Raw genomic sequence first — 20109 nt, forward strand, 5'->3', positions numbered from 1 at the left:
CTCTATCAGGGAGACTGTTGTACGGTCTTACATGGAATTTCGGGAGGGGTCAGAGCTGAGGATGTAATTTTGGAGTTACCTGCAAATACATAATCCCCATAGGATCAGGAGAAATCCCCAGGGAGCATGTGTGTGTGTGGCTGGAGGAGCTGAGTGAGACCAGGACAAAGAAGTGATTTCTGGCTCTGGCCACATGAGGTCACAGGTGACTGTGATGAGAGCAGTTTCCAGGAAGTGGTGGTTCTAGAAGCCCCTGTGGTGTGGATAGAGGCGAGGCATGGAGGTGCAGGCGGTGAGTGTGGACAACTCTTTCTGCTGTGGAGGGAGGCAGAGACCCTGGCAGTAGCTGGACAGGGCTGGGAGGGAATTTCACATATGGGAGATCCTCAAGTGCGCTTATCAATACGTGTCAACGGGACTGAATCAGGAGAGGGGGAGGGCCTGGTGATGCCAGAAAGAGGGATGCTAATTGCAGGAGTTAAGTCTTGAGGCGGTGAGAAGGGGGTGGTCCTGAGCACAGGGCACGGCTATGGGAGCTCATGTGGTGGTGGGAGAGCCCTGCCGGACGGTGTCTGTTTTCTCCTTGAAAACAGGAGAGGGTGGGGGCGGGACCAGTGTTAGATGTCCAAGCCAATGGGAAAACGGGAACACAGGTGTAACAGGGCAGTGCTGCAGAGTCCCCTGCCTGCATCGTGCTCACATGAGAGCTCTGGACACTGATTCCAAGGGAGACCAGTGGGCACCGTGTGCGTTTTCTCCATCAGTGTGCAGACGTGGAGTGGGTGGCGGCTTGGGTTGAACGAGGGCAGAGGCTTCTCTGGGAGAGCAGGATGGAGGGAAAGGCAGGAGAGAGTTATGGGTGTTTGCACAAGAACTATTATGTGTCTGGATCAAGAAGTCCAAGGTGGTGAGAGGAGAAGTGAGGACTTGGAGGGGGGATTGACAGTGGTGGAGTGGTGGGGCCAGGTGTTGGAGGTCTTGATGAAGTTTAATTGTAGCTGGAGCCAGCGTGCTAGAGTTAGGTGAGCAGGATGGTGCGGGGAGGGAAGGAGACACCCGCAGTCAAGGTTTCTGAGGTTGTAGCAGGTGATGTGATCTCGGAGGCAGCCTGGCTGGCAGTGGCTGGGGATAGAAGTAGGTGGCTCTGTTGGGGGCGAGCCTAGTGGAAGCCACTTCTGATTCTCATGCCATTCCCAGGGTGTGCATCACCCAGCCTCCACTTGCTGGGTTTACTTTTGTTTCCTCCAGTGGAACAGTTTCAATCTGAATTTGCTGGAAGCCTAGAACCTGAGACAGCACAGCTGGCAGTCAAACCCTCGTAATGGAATTTCCAGAACAAGTTCAGGCCCGAGAATGCACTCTCCTTGGGAGGTGGAAGGATGGTAGGGTTGGGGGTGGCCTGCTCTGCTTCTTTCCCTGCTGGGGAGCCCCACATAGGCCGGCCTTGGAAGGAGGAGGAAGGGGAGACCTGGCCCACACCTCAGCTGGCTGCACTGCAGCCGCCATCTCGAAATGGGCCCTCCTTCTGGGCATTTGACAAAGGTTGGCCAATCTGAGGGGGCAGCAAGGGGGCTCGGGATTCCCCTTTCCCAGATCCGGGCTGGGTCCTTGCTCGTTGTCTCTGCACCTGACTCAGCACAGATGGACCCCTGTCCTTGTCCAAGTCTGGACTTGTGCACTGTCCGAGGTGTCCTTTGGGATCTCGATCTCTGGCCTCCCTGGAGATCTGTTTGTTGGCTCGTTTTATCTGTGCCTCCCAGTTTACGTGCAAGTACATGCAGTTTTAGAATAAACATGTTTATATATACACATTCCCACATACATACGAATTTCAAAATAGTATGACTTCAGTTATCTGCTGAAATATTTGGGACCTCACCCTGATGCTAGACAGCTGCTGGTAACCAGCTGAGCTCTTCAGTTATGACCCATGGCAGGACACAGGTGACTTCTAAGGCAGCAAGTCACCTACGCTGTCGTCACCCGTCTCCTTCAGGTGCTCTGGAATTACACTCTGGGTTTGGGGTTTTTTCCTGAGGGGAAGCTGGACTGGAAGACCTTAGCTAGCACGGCCTGAGGGCCTCTGTATGAAGACGCAGAAGAAGCTGTCACCTTTGCAACCAGAACGGTGTCACAGCTGTGTTGGAAAATTCAAACAGGCCCCTCCCTCAGCCACACAGCTTCCAGGAAAGAGTCCTCAGGAGCAGCCGTATTAACGGGTCTAGAGCAGGGCTGAGCGGGCCAGGCTTGCCCTCTGGTGGGTTTCCATTTGGAGAAATTGCCCGAAGGCCTATAGAGTATGTGGCTCAATTGGATATAAACAGCTATTTGTTGTCATTTTTATTGCACAAAGGATCTTTCTGGAATATATTTCCTACTTATCTACTGTTTCCAGAAGAATAACTTATGGGTGAAAACAGATACAGCTGACATTTATTTTCCATTCCACCAGAACTTAGTCTCTCCCCCTTTCTTGATTTCTTATACAGAAATTTGATTTGATTTTAGTGCTTAAAATTAGCCACCACTTGTCGGAAATATAAACATCTCATAAATTGAGAGACGGGAGTAATTTGGTGAGGAGGCAGAGAGCCAGAAGGTTCCCGTTGCCAGGCTGTCTGCCCTGAGCGGTGCCTGGTTTCCTGGCCAGGGCAGCGCTGGAGGGGAGCGCGGGCCAAACCTCTCCTGGTGCAGACGGGGAAACGGAGGGCCGCGGGGAGGAACTGGCCCAGGCCGCCTCCTGATCTGGTGGCCGGGCCTGCCTTGCCATCCCTTCTCCAGGAGGAGGGTCTCGGAGGCCAAGAGGGAGCCCAGACGTGGCCCAGAACTGCCAAGGCCTGGACATGATGCCCTAAATAGATGAGGGTGATCACTAGGGAGGTTCTGATCTGGATGTCAGTGAGGGGGTGGGGTGGAGGTGGGGCTGGTGGGATCTGCAGTTACAAAGAGGTTTGAAACTTACTTCCTAGCCCTTGCATATGACAGGGCTTGGGTCTTTGCCCTAAACAGTTCACTGGGTGGAAAAATAGGGGTTCCTTTAACTCTTCCCTGGGGAGAGGGCTGAGGGTATGGGGGCTAGTCCAGTCCCAGGAATCCCGGGTCTTCCATGGCTGGTAGGGGAGGGCTGGTGTGTGCATGGAGGGTGGTCACCAGGCGGCGGGAGGGGTCTGCTCCCCCTAAGGCTGTGTGCTGAAGTTTCTCCTCATCCTCACGTCAGTGGTGGCAGGTGGACTGGCTTCCATCGAATGTTTTCGTCCAGAGGTGGGAAATGAATATCCTGCTTGCTCTGCAAGGCCAGACCAGAGGCCCAGGGACTTGCAGTCGGGACTATGAAAGAATGCTCCAAGTGGGCCCCCAGGGCAGGAGCAGGGCCCGAGCGGCCTGAGGTAATAGAGCCTAGGTCAAACAGCCACACAGAGCTGGGCTGTTGTTCTAGTGCTGTCCCTTACTTGCTGGGTGACTCTGGGCAAGTTACTTAACCATTCTGAACCTCTGTTTCCTCATCCATGAGATGAGTCTAATTTTTTTTTTTTTTTTTTTTGCGGTACGCGGGCCTCTCACTGTTGTGGCCTCTCCCGTTGCGGAGCACAGGCTCCGGACGCGCAGGCCCAGCGGCCATGGCTCACGGGCCCAGCCGCTCCGCAGCATGTGGGATCTTCCCGGACCGGGGCACGAACCCGTGTCCCCTGCATCGGCAGGCGGACTCTCAACCACTGCGCCACCAGGGAAGCCCGAGATGAGTCTAATATTAGTGCCTATCTCATAGGGTTGTCGTAAAGATGAATTAAGATGTGTAAATATAAGTGGCAGGTACTGTTATTAATAGCAGTGGCAATAAGACTGTTCATAAAGGGCAGAATGTAGAGAAGTGTGTTTCAACTCAGTAAGCCATTACGAGTGTCCCCACCCAGAACAGGTTATATCTTGAGAGGGGGAGCTCCCTGTCACTGGAGGCATCCAAGCAAATGTCAGAGGTCCCCTGACTGGGGATGTTGTCAGGGTATTGAAGCCTCAGACTGGGGCAGGCATGGCCATCCTGAAAGGGAGGGGTGGGCTGGAAGGTAGTACCTTGCAGCCCAGCCCTGTGCTGTGCGCATCATTCTGGAACCTGCGTCCCTCATGTGAGGCACTGAGGTCTGGCGGCCACAGGGACCCAGTGGGTGATGTGGCAGGGAATGCCAGATTCTGAAGAATCCTCCTGTGTAGTGGGTTAACCAAGTCCCAGAACAGGGGAGGCTGTGATCAAGTGACCCAGTGTCGGGGGCGGGGGGCGGTAGCTGGATGGAGTCTCCTGCCCCCTGGTCTGGAGAATTCTCCTCTGCCGGGCTGTTTGCAGAGCTGTGATGGGCAGAGAGAAACAGAGCGACTATAGCCCTCAGTGAGCCTGGGTTTGTGTGAGTTTGGCCTGGAGGAAGCACAGGTTGTCTGACTTGTGCTGTGAGGGTCTCTTGCTTTGCTTGGTCCAGGGGTCTTTGGAGGGGTGGCAACAGTGTCCTTGGGTATCAGACGGGGGTACAGAAGTTGGGATGGGATGGATGGGCGTGGGGCCTGGCGGAGAGTCTCTCTTGGCAGCCGAGCTGCAGTAGCTTTGGGGGGAATGCCCTGGGTCCTCCCATCCTGCAGCCCTATGTACCCTGGAAGACAGCTTCCTTCGGCAGGCTCTGCGGGTCCGCAGTGGCAGAGGACCTTCGACTTGGGCCTCTCACTTATGCAGGTAGGAGGCCCATCACTTATGCAGGTTTGGCTCAGTCTCTGCCCACGAGCCTGGATGCCTCCCCAGCCCCACACTGCCCTTCCTGCTTCCACACCTGTGCCTGGGTCCCCTACCTGCTGTGCCCTTTCCAGCTCACGTAGGTTTCTTTTGCTACCCTGTCAGTTTCTCCCTTCTTCCGATGCGCTGATTACCCTGCCGCTGGCCGTGGAGGTTGAACGGAGACTGCCAGTCCCAGGGTGACCATGTGACTCAGGCCGGACCAACCACAGTCTCCCTTGGGCTGTTCCAGATGAGACTATGCAAGGAAAGCCTGCTTGTCTGTGGTGTCAGAGCAGAGCTGTGCCTCTAAGAACACAGCCTTGTCCGGGAGAATGAAGCTGATGCAGAGTGGCCCATGAGGAGGGTGGAGAGGGAGCCGTGGGCACTGGGTCCCTCACTTCCAGTGCCTGCACCTGCCATGGTTTGTCCAGGGGCCAACACGCTCCCCTTTGGTCCACGGGGGTTCAAGTTGAATTTCTGCCCCTTACGACCGAGAGCCTGATGGATACCTGTCCCTCAGGTATATCTGCCAATGCGCCAAGCCCAACAAGTTGGATACCCTCTGCTCCTCTGTGGGCCCCTCCAACCAGACAATGAGCAACTCACAGCCAAAGGCTGGGCCTTATTTATCTGTGTCTCCCTGCCCTGGGCACATGGCAGGTGCAAAAGTAAAAAAAAGGGAAAGTGCTTTAAATGAAAGGACGTGTGCTTAATATAGAGTTTGACGTTGTCATTTTAGTAAGCAGACCAGAACTTTTGCAGACAATTGAGTGTCACCTGATCAAATGGTTACCTTGGGAAGCCCCAAACTTATTCGGGTCAGGCTGGCTATTTTCCCTAGAACGTTTTTTGGCCTCCTGATTGGAGCAGAAGGCCATCCTGGATTTGATCCAACATGGTGTTTGCAGTTTGATGGAGAGACATAGCAGGAAGGGACAGGAAGAAGATGGGCTGCTGCTGGGAGTTCGCTGTTGTGTGCTCAGGAAGCCTTGAAGGGGGTTCCCTAAGAAGCCAGCTCAGAACAGGCTGAGGTGGGACAGTTGGTGGAATTTTGTTGCGCACAGTAGCGGCTGCTTTACAAAGAGGCAGCTCCTATGCAAAGGGGAAGATTTATAAAAATGGCTCCTTCCTTCCCTGCTTTGTGTTCACAGCTGCGTTCCCAGTGTCTGGCGCAGGGCTGGTATGTCGTAGGCACTCCGTAGGTATTTGTCGAATGAGTGAAGGAATTCAACAAGTATATATTTTTAAAGGATTGCCTCCTGTTTTCCAGGCACCATGATGGGTGTCTCTTACTGCTTTATAGAGCTGATGTGTGGGTGGTAGGTAGGGGACCTGTACCACGTCTATTCACACACATCCAGTTATATGTTTCATTGGCCCCTGTGAATATTGCCTTCATTGGGACCTAATAACATGTTGGCTGGGCTTGGCCAAGGTTATATTTTTATGTTCTCATTTCCAAGGCCAACACTTGGTTTTTTTTTTTTAAGGGTCTGTTTTGATGCAGGCGAAAAATTAGAGTAAAAACAGAGCGCACACTCCTGGGGCACTGTCCTGGCTCATTTATCGTCAGCAGACACGAGCTGCCCTCCCTGGTGTGTATGCGCACATGCTTTAAATCTGAAATAACAGCGCTTTGTCCTGGAGTTGGGGTCCAGTGCCCACCTTAGGTAGGGATAATTAACCTTTACTGATAGGACTTTCCCTTCTTGTCTGTCTGTAGATACAGGCAAATCCGCGGGATAGTGATAGCACTTTGGGGTGCTTTGGTGTGTGTACCTAGTCCCTGTGACAGTGACCTGCCATTTTAAGCACTGGAACCCTTTGTTTAAGTGAAATGTTCCGTGGAACCCCGTGAGTGTACAACACAGTGGAAGTGGATCTGCTCTGCTTGCAATGGGCATGGGAGCCCTTGCTTGGCCCCCTGACACCCCCTCCCATGTCCCTGCTGGCATCCCAGGGCCCCCCAAGCCCCTAGAGGAAGAGTCTGTACTCGTTTAGTCGCACTCGTTTGCAGTCGCACACGCTCACCCGTTCTGTCGTGTGTTCACATCTCTTCTCTCTCCCCCTCTTTCCTTCTGCTCGCCGTGCCCCTGGTTCAGGCGGGCCTCATCCGCACAGACAGCACTGACTACTTCATTGAGCCCCTGGAGCGGGGGCAGCAGGAGACGGAGGCCAGCGGGAGGATGCACGTGGTGTACCGCCGGGAAGTCATCCAGCAGGCGTGGACAGAGCCTCTCGGGGACCTTCACAATGAAGGTAGGCTGTGGGCGGGGCCCCCAGCTCTACCTCCGTCCACACCTCAGGGGTGTTTTTAGGTAACTTCTGGCCTGAACTTCTCAACTCCTGGCCTCAGTCTTCTCAGCTGTGTAATGGGACTGGGCCATGTAGACCTACTGCACTAGCAGAGAAATGCCACTGGGTTTTAGGGGCTACCATAACAGGCTGGAGTTGGGGCCCAGAAGGGTACTTGAGTCCCCTGAACTGTACTCCTTGGGACTCCAGTGTCTCTGAGGGGCTCAGTGCTGCGTTGCAAGGCTGTTTCTCTGCCAAGGCAGAAGGTGGAATGGCTGCAGTTAGCTCTTCCCCCCCCGAAAATCATCTCAGCCCCTGGGAACCACGGGAAGGAGGTTCTTAGGGCACTTGTAGGGAGACTGCCTGGGGTCAGACCACCAGGGTCAGCTCTGTGTCCAACAGACCATTTAAAAATCCTACCTCCACCACTGTCTACTGTGTGACCCCAACAAGTTACTTAACATCTCTGAGCCTCTTTTTCTAATCTGTAAAGTGGGGGCGATCGTTGTTACCTCTAAGGCTGTGTGTATTATAGTGTGTACAGAAATCCCCGCATGGAGCTTAGCACCTAGTAGGTGTTTGATGAATGGTTGCTCTTATCACGGTCTTGTTATTGAGGTAACTGCTGCCATGTTAGGGTGAGAGCCCTGCGAGGGGCGTCTCTGCACCCCAGTGACCAGCACCAGAGCCTGCACCCCGGCCTGCACGCCTACTCAGGACGCGTGGTTAAGTGAATGAAGGAGTGGATGCAACCCGTGCTGGTCCTGGGGCCGTGCCGACTTCATAGTCGGACTGAGCTTTGTCTCGAAGCCCCTTTGGCCACTAAGACATGAGACCCTGGGTGGAATCTGGCCATGAGTGACCACACCCTCCTGCCTGGGCCCTGGCAGGGTTGGGCCCAGTGTGAAGGAATGCCTGGAAACCAGTTGTCCCCACATATAATGCCTCCGCTGAAGCCCCAGCTGCTGTCCCCCCGTTGCTCACAGTGATGCTGCACTTACGTTGCGATGGTGGAGGCCTGGCGGTGGCGGGGTGGGGGGGAGCTGAGGGACTGGGCGGAGCCTCCGGGGGGCTGGGGAGGGTCTCAGGAGCAGGTGGTGACCGTTCCCACCACCATGGCTGGGAGGAATGACAAGTCTCCCTCGGGCTCCAATTTTATCTGAGGCCAGTTCTGAATCAAAAGACCGTAAATCCTCCCTTATGGGGAGAGACCTTGGGGAAGTCCTACTCCAGGGCTGTGAGCCTGGAACCGACCACACAGTCCACCACCTCGGTCACTGGCTGGGAGGCCGAGACCGCTGAGCTCAGGGTGGGGTTCAGGCCCCGAATGCTGCTCTGACTCCCTTTCATCAGGCTGCCCGGCTGAACCTCCTGTGGGCCTGTGGGTGGTGTCGTGCCCTTGGCCCATGTGGGTCCTTCCTTAGAAAGACAAGGGTGATAGGGGACTTCCTTGAAAACCTGTGACTCACTCACTGTTAATTTAAGGCCAGCTTTGCATCTGAGCCCAGTTTGTGAAGTGTTTCTGGGTGCGGCTGTCTCCATTTAACATCTCAGTTAAGATGAGAGGTTTGACCTTGGAGGCTGTGCCCTGGACGTTCCTATGCTCCTAATGCTGTCCTTTCCTCAGTCCTGCTTTGTAGCCGCCTTCCCACTGTCCAGGTCCCTGGGACCTGGATGCCAACAGGACATACGTGCCTGTTGCCAGAGTTCTGGCTCCTCGGCTGGGGGCCGGGGCTGCCAGACGCCAGGGCAGCTCGTCCCCTGGCCAGGCTGGGGCTTAAGGCTGCTGCTGCTTTTTTTAATCGAGAGAAAATCCATTTTAACATATACAATTCAGTTTGGGTTTTTGTTGTTGTTTTGTTTTGTTTTTTTTAACATCTTTATTGGGGTATAACTGCTTTACAATGGTGTGTTAGTTTCTGCTTTATAACAAAGTGAATCAGTTATACATATACATATGTTCCCATATGTCTTCCCTCTTGCATCTCCCTCCCTCCCACCCTCCCTATCCAACCCCTACAGGCTGTCACAAAGCACCGAGCCAATATCCCTGTGCCATGCGGCTGCTTCCCACTAGCTATCTACCTTACTAAGTTTGTTAGTGTGTATATGTCCATGACTCTCTCTCGCCCTGTCACAGCTCACCCTTCCTCCTCCCCATATCCTCAAGTCCGTTCTCCAGTAGGTCTGCGTCTTTATTCCTGTCTTACCCCTAGGTTCTTCATGACATTTTTTTTCTTAAATTCCATATATATGTGTTAGCATACGGTATTTGTCTTTTTCTTTCTGACTTACTTCACTCTGTATGACAGACTCTAGGTCTATCCACCTCATTACAAATAGCTCAATTTCGTTTCTTTTTATGGCTGAGTAATATTCCATTGTATATATGTGCCACATCTTCTTTATCCATTCATCCGATGATGGGCACTTAGGTTGTTTCCATCTCTGGGCTATTGTAAATAGAGCTGCAATGAACATTTTGGTACATGACTCTTTTTGAATTTCGGTTTTCTCAGGGTATATGCCCAGTAGTGGGATTGCTGGGTCATATGGTAGTTCTATTTGTAGTTTTTTAAGGAACCTCCATACTGTTCTCCATAGTGGCTGAACCAATTCACATTCCCAACAGCAGTGCAAGAGTGTTCCCTTTTCTCCACACCCTCTCCAACATTTATTGTTTCTAGATTTTTTTGATGATGGCCATTCTGACTGGTGTGAGATGATATCTCATTGTAGTTTTGATTTGCATTTCTCTAATGATTAATGATGTTGAGCATTCTTCCATGTGTTTGTTGGCAGTCTGTATATATCTCTTCACAATTTTGTGGGACCATCACCATTATCTAATTCTAGAACACTTCCACCACTCCCATAAAAAACTTGATACCCATGAATTAGCTGTCACTCCCGTTCTCCTCTCCTCAACCCCCTGGCAACCACCAATCGATCTTCTCTCTCTAGAGATTTGTCTCTTCTGGACATCCCCTGTATGTGGAATCATACAGCCTGTGGCCTTTGTGATTGGCCTTCTTTCACTTAGCATGTAGGGTTCATCCGTGCTGGAGCATGTATCAGTACTTTACTCCTTTTTATGGCAGGGTAATAGTCCATCCTGTGGAGAGACCACATTTTGTTTATCTGTTCTTCTGTTGGTGGACATTTGGGTTGTTTCCATTTTTTCGCTATTATGATAATGCTGCTATGAACATTCTTGTACAAGGTTTTGTGTGAACATATGTTTTCAGTTCTTTTGCATATATACCTAAGAGTGGATTGCTAGGTCCTATGGCTACACTGTGTTTAACTTTCGGGGGAGCTGCCAAACTGGTTTTCAAAGCAGCTGCAGCACTTTCCATTCTCATGGGGCTTCTTGGGTGGGCTCAGTGAACGTTCCCAGTGACCTGCTGCCCTCACCTCTCCTCGCTTTGAGGATTCCCTATATCTGGCCCATGAAAGAGGGTGTGACTGGAACATCTCCAAGGTCTATAGCTGATGTCAGCAGGCCCTCCCCAATGCCCGTTACTGTTTTTGTTGAGAGAGAAACCTGGGTGCCGGTTAGGGTGTGATAATGGGGAGTGGCAGGTCTGGGTTTACATTCTGGCCTTTTGCCGTGAACTTGCTGTACGACCTGAGATGAGTCAGGCAACCTCTCTGAGCCTCCCTTTGACAGGCCTGGCAAGGAGAGCTGTGAGGGGTCAAGTTCCCTGTTTCACTTGCACTGCTGCAACCTCCGGGCACTGCTCATGTGTTGGAAGTGGCTGTTATGATTGTACTCACTCCGTGGATAGAGCCCTTGCCCCTCCTTCTCCCCTCCTGGGGGTCTTCTCCCCTCCCAGGAATTTGTCTCTGGGCTGCTGCACTCACTGTTGGACTCAGACAGCAGGGCCACCAGGAGCTCTGGTGCAGTGTCACCTGCAGAGAGAGAGGCGTTGGCTTCAGGGGCAGGGAGGGTGGACACCAGCCTGAGCCCTGCTCACCAGGCTGTGCATTGCATTGTTCAGAGGGCCGGCTGCCCATTTCTGGTTTCTCCACTAGGCCAGTGGCCATACATTTTCCCAACTCTTTTTTTTTCCCCATAAATTTATTTATTTATTTATTTATTTTTGGCTGTGTTTGGGTCTTTGTTGCTGCACGCGGGCTTTCTCTAGTTGCAGCGAGCAGGGGCTACTCTTCGTTGCAGTGCGCGGGCTTCTCATTGCGGTGGCTTCTCTTGTTGCGGAGTACGGGCTCTAGGCATGTGGGCTTCAGTAGTTGTGACACACGGGCTTAGTTTCTCTGTGGCATGTGGGATCTTCCCGGGCCAGGGCTCAAACCCATGCCCCCTGCATTGGCAGGCGGATTCTTAACCACTGCGCCACCAGGGAATCCCGGCATGCGGACTCTTAGTTGTGGCATGCAGACTCTTAGTTGTGGCATGCATGTAGGATCTAGTTCCCCAACCAGGGATTGAACCCGGGCCCCCTGTACTGGGAGCGCAGAGTCTTACCCACTGGACCACCAGGGAAGTCCCCATTTTCCCAACTCTTAAATCTAGTGCTTTCCTTCCTTTGCACGATAGCACTACTAACCAAAGGGAAAACAGAAACAGTGACATGGAGCCCTGTGGTTCCCTGTTGCCCTGTGATCTGATTTCAGTCCCTGAAGTACCTATGTGCATGGAGGCTTAGAGGCAGAACTCGGGTGTCCGTTGATTCATTCCTGAGGGTCAGTGGGCGGGGTCTCCTTATACTCACAATAGATGCTGCAGGCGCAGCTCCCCCTGCTCGGGGCCCTGTGTTCCCCGCACTCCAGCGGGTTGTCTCCTGCTCTCCGCCAGCCAGTTCCGATACGCCCTTCTCCAGAAGCCTTCCCCAGCTCCCCAGTCCTGGTGTGGGTCTCGGTGTGGAAGCCTGCCCTAGTCAGTCCTATTATAGCCCTTGTCATACAAGTTAATCATACAAGTTTAAATCATATCATACAAGTTAATAAATGCTGGTTAAAGAAGTAAATATTTTGCTTTCATCCAAAAGGCCAAAGCTGTGATGGTGAAATTTGGAGTTGCTGGCGGTGATTGGGAGGGATTTGAGGGGCACAGGGCATACTCCAGGGGTCCCTAAAATGCCCCGCATAGGCCACGGTAACATCACAATTTTTTTTCCTTTATTAAGATGTTTACACCCAGCGCCACCTTTGATTTTTACAGCAAGCTTGTGGGGCAAGAGATCAAGGATTATCCCTCCCCATGTCACAGCGGGGGAGGGAAGCCTGGAGCAGCAGCGGCGCTTGGGCTAGGATGCACGGGGAGATGGAACCCGGGCCAGTTCTCGCCTCTCTGCTCTTCATTGCCTCAGAGACTCGCCGTGTCCTCGTGCCAGGGAAAGGGCTCATGCCCACCAGTTACCTGGTATGGCACAGACCCTCATGCTGCCTTGGCTTTCAGAGGCAGGGAAAGGGGCACGCTTGACGGGGGCGGCGTCATGGTGACAGTCCCTTATGTGGGTTTGACCTCGGTTTCTTCCCGTCCTGGTTCCAGCTTTTGGCCTGGGTGACCTTCCCAACCTGCTGGGCCTGGTGGGGGACCGGCTGGGAGAAGCAGAGCGGAAGCGGCGACATGCCAAGCCGGGCAGTTACAGCATGGAGGTGCTGCTGGCGGTGGACGACTCGGTGGTGCGCTTCCACGGGAAGGAGCACGTGCAGAACTACGTCCTCACCCTCATGAACATCGTGAGTGTCCCCGAGTCCCGGGGCTGGGGGCAGGGGCTGGGGTGGGGGCCCCCGGCGCTGGTCTGATGGACAGTTTCTCCTGGGCCTGGTGTTTTCTGGGTAGACTCGGGGAAGTCACTGCCTGCTCCCTAGTCCAGCTGGACAGCGATTTCCGTGGTGAGATGGGCCTGAGCAGGCATGACGTCCATCCCAGGCCTCAGCCTGATCTCAGCTGTGCATGCCTGTGCTGAGGTGCCTACAGGCAAACCAGAGCCCATGGCCAGTGGCTTCTGGGCTTGGACACATTCAGAGCCTGGGTCAGGCACGGCCGGGGGCCTCACTTGCCTTAGAGTTGAAGGGACTTCCCTGAGATTCATCATCTGGAGAAAATGCCCAATCCCAGGCTGGGGAGACTGGCTAGTGAGCTGTCCGTCTGCTAGGGGGTATCCCAGGCCGCCAGGGTGGGCCTTGGGTGTTCGCAGAGATCAGACGGGCAGGGAAAATGAGGGTCGTGGGCAGATTTTGAGACTGTGAAGCAGAGAGGCCATGCACTGTCCAAAGCAGGTGGTCACTGCTCAGCTGCCACTGGAGGCTCTCATGCTGAGATGCAGGGCTCTTGTCACAGAAAGGCCAGTTTTTTTAAAGAAAAGTTAGAAATGCAGACAGTTTTGTTTTTTTAAAAAAACTTTTTGTATGGAAAATTTAAATTGAGATATCCAAGTGGAACACCCAATTTTTTAAAATGCTAAAATAAAGAAACCCACTGTGAATGCTTAACAAAACCTATTTACACACCACATTTGGCCTGTGGGCTACAGTTGGGCACCTCTGACCTAAAGGGGCAGAGACGAGGGAGGCCAGGGGAAAGGAGGGTGAAAGCGTCAGGGGTGGGCTTGCACTGTTTCTCTTCCGGCAAGAGGCCTTTGTCAGAGGCGCCTGTGGCTGTGGCTCTGGGAGGATGGGGACCGGTCTAAGCACAGTGGGACCTATGGTGGAAACTGCTCAGGCCTCGGCCGGATGCTGGAGAGACGGGGCAGGACCTTAGGCCCTCCTTTATGAAGCCAGGTGGAGGGGTGACGTGGGGGTCAGGCCCCAGCTCAGAATACTAGGGTCCTGTGGAGTTCAGGCAGGAGGAGGCAAGCACCCCATCAACAGGAGACGACAGGGCGGGGCCTTCAGCTTGGAGTCTGCAGGAGACCCAGCTCGACGGCTCATCATAAACATTCATCCGGAACATAAGAGCTGAGAAGGAAGATATATATACATGGTGGGACCTCTTTATTTTTTATTTTATTTAAAAAAATTTTTATTGGAGTGTAGGTGATTTACAGTGCGGTGTTAGTTTCAGGTGTACAGCAAAGTGAATCAGTTATACGTGTACAAATATCCAGTTTTTTTAAGATTCTTTTCCCACATAGGCCATCACAGAGTATTGAGTAGAGTTCCCTGTGCTAATAAGGACCTACTGGTCCTTATTAGTTATCTATTTTATATATAGTAGTGTGTATGTGTCAATCCCATTCTCCCAATTTATCCCTCCCTCCCCCTTCCCCCCTGGTAACCATAAGTTTGTTTTCTACACCTGTGACTCAATTTCTGTTTTGTAAATAAGTTCATTTGTACCAGGTGGGGCCTCTTTAGAAAGCCAAAGTTTCCAGCCCCTGCATGGGCCTCCACTGGCCTGAAGGTTAGGGTCCTCTGACCTGAGGCCTGTAAGAAAGTTGGCTGGCTGCATTCTCGCGGAGACCCAAAGGTGACTGCAGGCGGGCCAGGGCTGCGATAAGATCAACTTACACTCAGTCTAACGTGCAAGGTTCTTGGAGGCTGTGACAGACGGACGTGCAGCCAATCACAGTGATCACAGTACTGCGTGGGGAGGAACATTAGTGGATTGGCCAAGAGCGTGGGCTTTGAAATCAACCAGTCTGGCTCTGCCCCTTCCTGTCTTTTGACCTTGGGGGCAAGTCAAAACCCCAAAACACCAACCCTCTCGAGTGTCCCTTTTTTGGGTGCTTCAGGTCTTACTTGCAGCATGTGGGTTCTTTCATTGTGGCGCACGGACTTCTGTCTAGTTGTGGCACGTGGGCTCTAGAGCGCATGGGCTCTGCAGTTGCGGCACGCGGGCTCTCTAGTTGATGCGCATGGGCTTAGTTGCCCCGCGGCATGTGGGATCTTAGTTCCCCAACCAGGGGTCGAACCTGCGTCCCCTGCATTGGAAGGTGGATTCTTTACCACTGGACCACCAGGGAAGTCCCTCCCCACTTTTAAAACAGCATTACCTGGGGACTTCCCTGGTGGTCCAGTGGTTGGGACTTCACTTTCCAGCGCAGATGGTGTGGGTTTGATCCCTGGTCGGGGAGCTAAGATCCCACATGACTCGTGGCCAAAAAACCAAAACGTAAAACAGAAGCAATATTGTAACAAACTCAATAAAGACTTTAAAAATGGTCCACGTTAAAAACAAAAGCAAAAAACCAAAAAAACCCAATAAAACAAAAACCCCCCAGCACTACCAATACTTACTACGCAAGGGTTTGGGGAGATTAAATGAGGCGCATAGCACATAGCATGGTACCTCGCATGGCATAAGCTCCCAGTAAGTAGTTGGTGATAATAATATGGCTTTCATGAGGGACGTGGTAACACATTTCTGGGAACTAAACAGTTGATGAGCAGAAGTGTCAACTCCATGGTCATGCCAATCCCCCTGGCAACATTTGTAGGAAAATAAAGTAGTGTGATGCTGCCTGTGCTGTCTGGGGTCCATAATCCAGCCACACGGGAGGCAAGGTGGCTCTTAGGAGGGCATGCAACCAGACCCTTGTAAGCTGTGTGACCTTAGGCAAGGGACCTGTATTCTTCGGAATGTGTAGCTTGTAAGTGATGGAAAACGAATTCAAACTAGGTTAAGAAAAACAGGGCTAAAAGAGATGGGCCAGGTTGTGGAAGGGACAGGATGGAGCTGGTTGTAAGTGTAATCGGTAGTAGAGGCTTACATGGACTCTGTTTTTAGGTTCCCTTCTCTCTGTGTGACATCCGAATTCTCTTTGACCAACATCTCTACAAGACAGATTCTGGCTATTAGCATCATGAAGCTCTTCTTTTTTTTTTTTAAATTTTTGTATTAAAGTATAGTTGATTTACAATGTTGTGTTAATTTCTGCTGTACAGCAAAGTGATTCAGTTATACATATATGTACATTCTTTTTTAAATATTCTTTTCCATTGTGATTTATCATAGGATATTGAATATAGTTCTCTGTGCTAGACAGTAGGACCTTGTTGTTTATCCATTCTATATATAAAAGCTTACATCTGCTCACCCCAACCTCCCACTCTATCCCTCCCCCAGCCCCCTGCCCCTTGGCAACCACCAGTCTGTTCTCTATGTCCGTGATTCTGTTTCTGTTTGATAGATAGGTTCATTTGTGCCGTATTTTAGATTCCACATAGAAGTGATATCATATGGTATTTGTCTTTCTCTTTCTGACTTACTTCACTTAATATGATCATCTCTAATTGTATCCATGTTGCTGCAAATGGCATTATTTCATTCTTTTTTATGGCTGAGTAGTATTCCATTGTATATATGTACCACATCTTCTTTATCCATTCATTGATCCATGGACATTTAGGTTGTTTCCATGTCTTGGCTGTTGTGAATAGTGCTGGTATAAACATAGGGGTACCTGTATCTTTTTGAATTAGAGTTTTGTCTGGATATATGCTCAGGAGAGGGATTGCCAGATCATATGGTAGCACTATTTTTAGTTTTCTGAGGAACCTCCATACAGTTTTCCACAGTGGCTGCACCAACTTACATTCCCACAAACAGTGTAGGAGGGTTCCCTTTTCTCCACACCCTCTCCAGCATTTATAGTTTTGTAGACTTTTAAAAATTTTTTATTTATTTTATTTTATTTATTTTTGGCTGCGCTGGGTCTTCGTTGCTGCACTCAGGCTTTCTCTAGTTGTGGCGAGCGGGGGCTACTCTTCGTTGCAGTGCACGGGCTTCTCATTTCAGTGGCTCCTCCTGTTGCAGAGCATGGGCTCTAGGTGCACAGGCTTCAATAGTTGTGGCTCAAGGGCTTTAGAGCGCAGGCTCAGTAGTTGTGGCGCACAGGCCTAGCTGCTCTGCAGCATGTGGGATCTTCCCGGGCCAGAGATTGAACCCATGTCCCCTGCATTGGCAGGTAGATTCCTAACCACTGTGCCACCAGGAAAGCCCTGTAGACTTTTTAATCATGGCCATTCTGACCAGTGTAAGGTGGTGCCTCATGGTAGTTTTGATTTACATTTCTCTAATAATTAGTGACATTGAGCATCTTTTCAGTGAAGCTGACTCTTATTGCCATAGCTCCCTGGCCAGAGACAAAAGAAGTTTCCCCTCAAGTTCCCAGGCAAAAGTTCCTGGGGCTGGGCTCTGATTGGTCTAAGTTTGGGTCACATGACCACACTTTGGCCCAATCACTATATGCTGGAGAAGGAGATAGAGTTTTTCAAAGGAGGAGAGGGACTGGACATAGGCATGGCCACTGGAGAAATTGTTCTGAGCTCACCAGACACCCCATTCTGTGTCTGTTATACCATTTAATCCCTGAGAGCCTCCGTTTTTCAAAATAGCGTCTGCTCTTGGGTTGAATATGTGTAAAGTATTTAGCACACACCTGGCACATAGAGAGTACTCAAGCAATGTGTATTGCGTTCTTATAGCTGTATTGTCTTTGTGTGTGTGTATATGTGGTTCTTTGTCAAAGTCTCTGAAGGTGGGGTCCTTGAGGGTGAGAACTTTGACTTAGGCTGTTTTGAAACCCAACAGCACACAGCATAGGTGTCTAGTACAACACCTGATAGGTGATCGGTAAATGTGGAAGTGAATGGTGTCTATGGGAGAAGCAGGGAGCCAGCATGGGAAAAGGAGAAAACAGCAGATTTCTGTCTACAATGCCAGCGTTAAGAAAAGGGCAGGGGTAGAAATCAGCTCCAACTACAGGAGCCCCAGGGAGGGGAGGGGGGCCAGAAAGTCTACCCCTTGCCACCTCTTTGTTTGGTTACTAATTCTTTTATCCCTGAAGTAGCATGTGGTTTGCCACTCAAAGAGCAAAAGCTACCATGTGCAGCCATTTGAGAAAGAGAGGGAGGGGGGGAGGGTGACTCTGCCTATGAACACACCCACCTCACTGGAGCACTTGACCGCCCACCCAGACTCTATAAATTGCTAGCCCAACCTAAGACCACACAGCTGAGTACTAATCCCATTAATGGCAGAGCCAGGCTGGCCCCTGGAGCCAGCAGGTGGAGAACAGGAGGGAGAACGGGAAGGGGGCAGGGGAGACCTTAGGAAGCGCTCGGTGCTGGGACCCTCGGTCCTGAATCCTGAAGACCCCAGGAATGTGAGCTGGGCTCTATTCACAGCCCCAGAGTTTGCTAAAAGAAAATGCTCAGAAAAAGGTAAAATCATGACTCTTCACACAGAAATAAAAGCAGGCGTTGTGTTAAAGATTTTATTCTACTCACTGATCAGTGAGGGAACCAGACAGATGTTACAAGCCATTCAAAAGAGAACCCAAAGAACAGAGACATTTATAGATCAGGAATTTTGAAACGAAAACGTGCAAATAGAGCCAAAATTGGCTTTTTCACAGGGTGGAAGGGAAGACAGAATTTACATGTCTGTAGACAAGAGTTTTGCATTGCTATCAGTTACCTAACACTGCTCTCAGTTGTAAAGTAGCTTCTGTAGCATCAGATTCAGATAAGGCCAATAGGTGTGCTGTGGACGGTGCATAGTTTTCACGGAAGTACACATTTTTATTCCCTGAATTTGCGGCCTGGACTGGGTTGCAGGTAGAGAGCCCTTTCCATGGATGGCAGGGAGTCTGGTGGTGCATGGGACTTATGGGCTGCATCCTCCCTCCTGGAGCTAGAGGAGTGGCAGATTCCCTCAGGACACAAGGGCACACCCTGGATTCTGGCTGTGTGAGAGGACTAAGCAACTATATGGTGGGACCTTCCCCCCTATACCTCCCCAAGAGCTGACCTGCCAACGCCCCTCCCTTTCTGGATTCTGGTTGGGGAGTAGGGTGTGGAGAGAAGGCCTAGAGTTAGGAGTGCTTGAGAGTGGGGTAGTCTGAGGAAGACCATAGAGCTCTCTTTTCTTGGGCCACATGCTCCATTCTCTCTCGCATCTCCCAGAGAAAGCTTCCCGTCTGGGCCCCTGCATTAAGGATTGCGTTGCTCAGCTTCTCTTGGTTGGACTGAAGTGTGAGCACGGCAGCAGGTTCTGGAAGGGTAGAACAGACTTGCTGGAGCCCCATTCCCCAGCTGGCCTGAGCCCCAGTCTGGGCTGTCATTCATTCATTTGTTCAGAGCCAGGTGCTACGCTGCCTCAGTGGACCTCCCCTGTGCCAGGCATTTGGCAAGATGGGGGTGGGTGTGATCTGGGCTCTTATGGTCATAAGTGACAGAGACCCAGCTCACACTAGCTTAAGCCAAAGAAGGGATTTATGGGACAGGACAGCTCCAGGGACTCGGGCCTCAGGTCCATTAGGATGCTCTCTCCTTTCCTCCCTGCTTGTCTGCTTGGTGATATAAGCCAACAGGAGCCAGGTTTTCTCTCCATGGCAGGAAACAGGACCACTGGCAACCCCAGATTCCCACACTTCCTGCTCTTAGGACCCAAAGGCAAAGGGATCCTTTCTGCCCTCCTAGGGAGGATTAGCCTGGGTTGGGTCACATGGTCATCCTGGACTAATTGCTGTGATTGGAGCGTTGGCTTGGGCCCCCAGGTGGAATCTACTGCTGTGAATGCGGTCAGGTGGAGCAGTGTCTGTTCCTAGAAACCAAGCGATGAAGCATGCAGAGAGAAGAATAGCTTCCACAGTGGAGGGCTCAGAAAGAGTGGAAAATGTGTACTCCCTTCCCTCAGAGCACGTAAACTGTTGTATGTCCACAGACAATTGCAAATTGGGGACTTCCCTGGCGGTCCAGTGGTTAGGACTCCACACTTCCACTGCAGGGGGCCCAGGTTCGATCCCTGGTCCAGGAACTAAGATCCTGCATGCTGCACAGCACGGCCAAAAAAAAATAAATTAAACATAAAAATAAATAAATAAGACACCATAGTGAAGGCCTTCATTTATTCATTAAAAATACATTAAAAAAAATTGCAAATTACATAATTCTTGAAGTCATTAGAATCATTTTTGAGCGACCGCCCGGAGCCAGGCTCTTTATAAACGTGACCTCGTTTACTCAAGTCTCCCAATAACCCTGTGAGAGGTCTGAGTATCCCTGATGTCCTTACACAGGAACCGAGGCGCAGAGAGCTGGCTGTAACTTTTTGTCTCCCAACTGGTCGGGTACGGGGCTGAGAT

General features: G+C 51.4%; 1 protein-coding gene across 1 annotated transcript in view; it reads left to right on the plus strand.

The window, feature by feature from the left end:
- The window catches only part of ADAMTS14 (ADAM metallopeptidase with thrombospondin type 1 motif 14), a 97695-nt gene that overhangs the window by 18098 nt on the left and 59488 nt on the right, over positions 1-20109 (plus strand). The window contains exons 3-4 of the mRNA XM_004280777.4: positions 6856-7012; positions 12564-12754. Coding sequence (XP_004280825.1) covers positions 6856-7012; positions 12564-12754 — 348 coding nt within the window. The remainder of the gene's footprint in view (positions 1-6855; positions 7013-12563; positions 12755-20109) is intronic.

Source organism: Orcinus orca, chromosome 14, assembly GCF_937001465.1.
Source record: "Orcinus orca chromosome 14, mOrcOrc1.1, whole genome shotgun sequence".
In the NCBI taxonomy this organism is placed as follows: Eukaryota; Metazoa; Chordata; class Mammalia; order Artiodactyla; family Delphinidae; genus Orcinus; species Orcinus orca.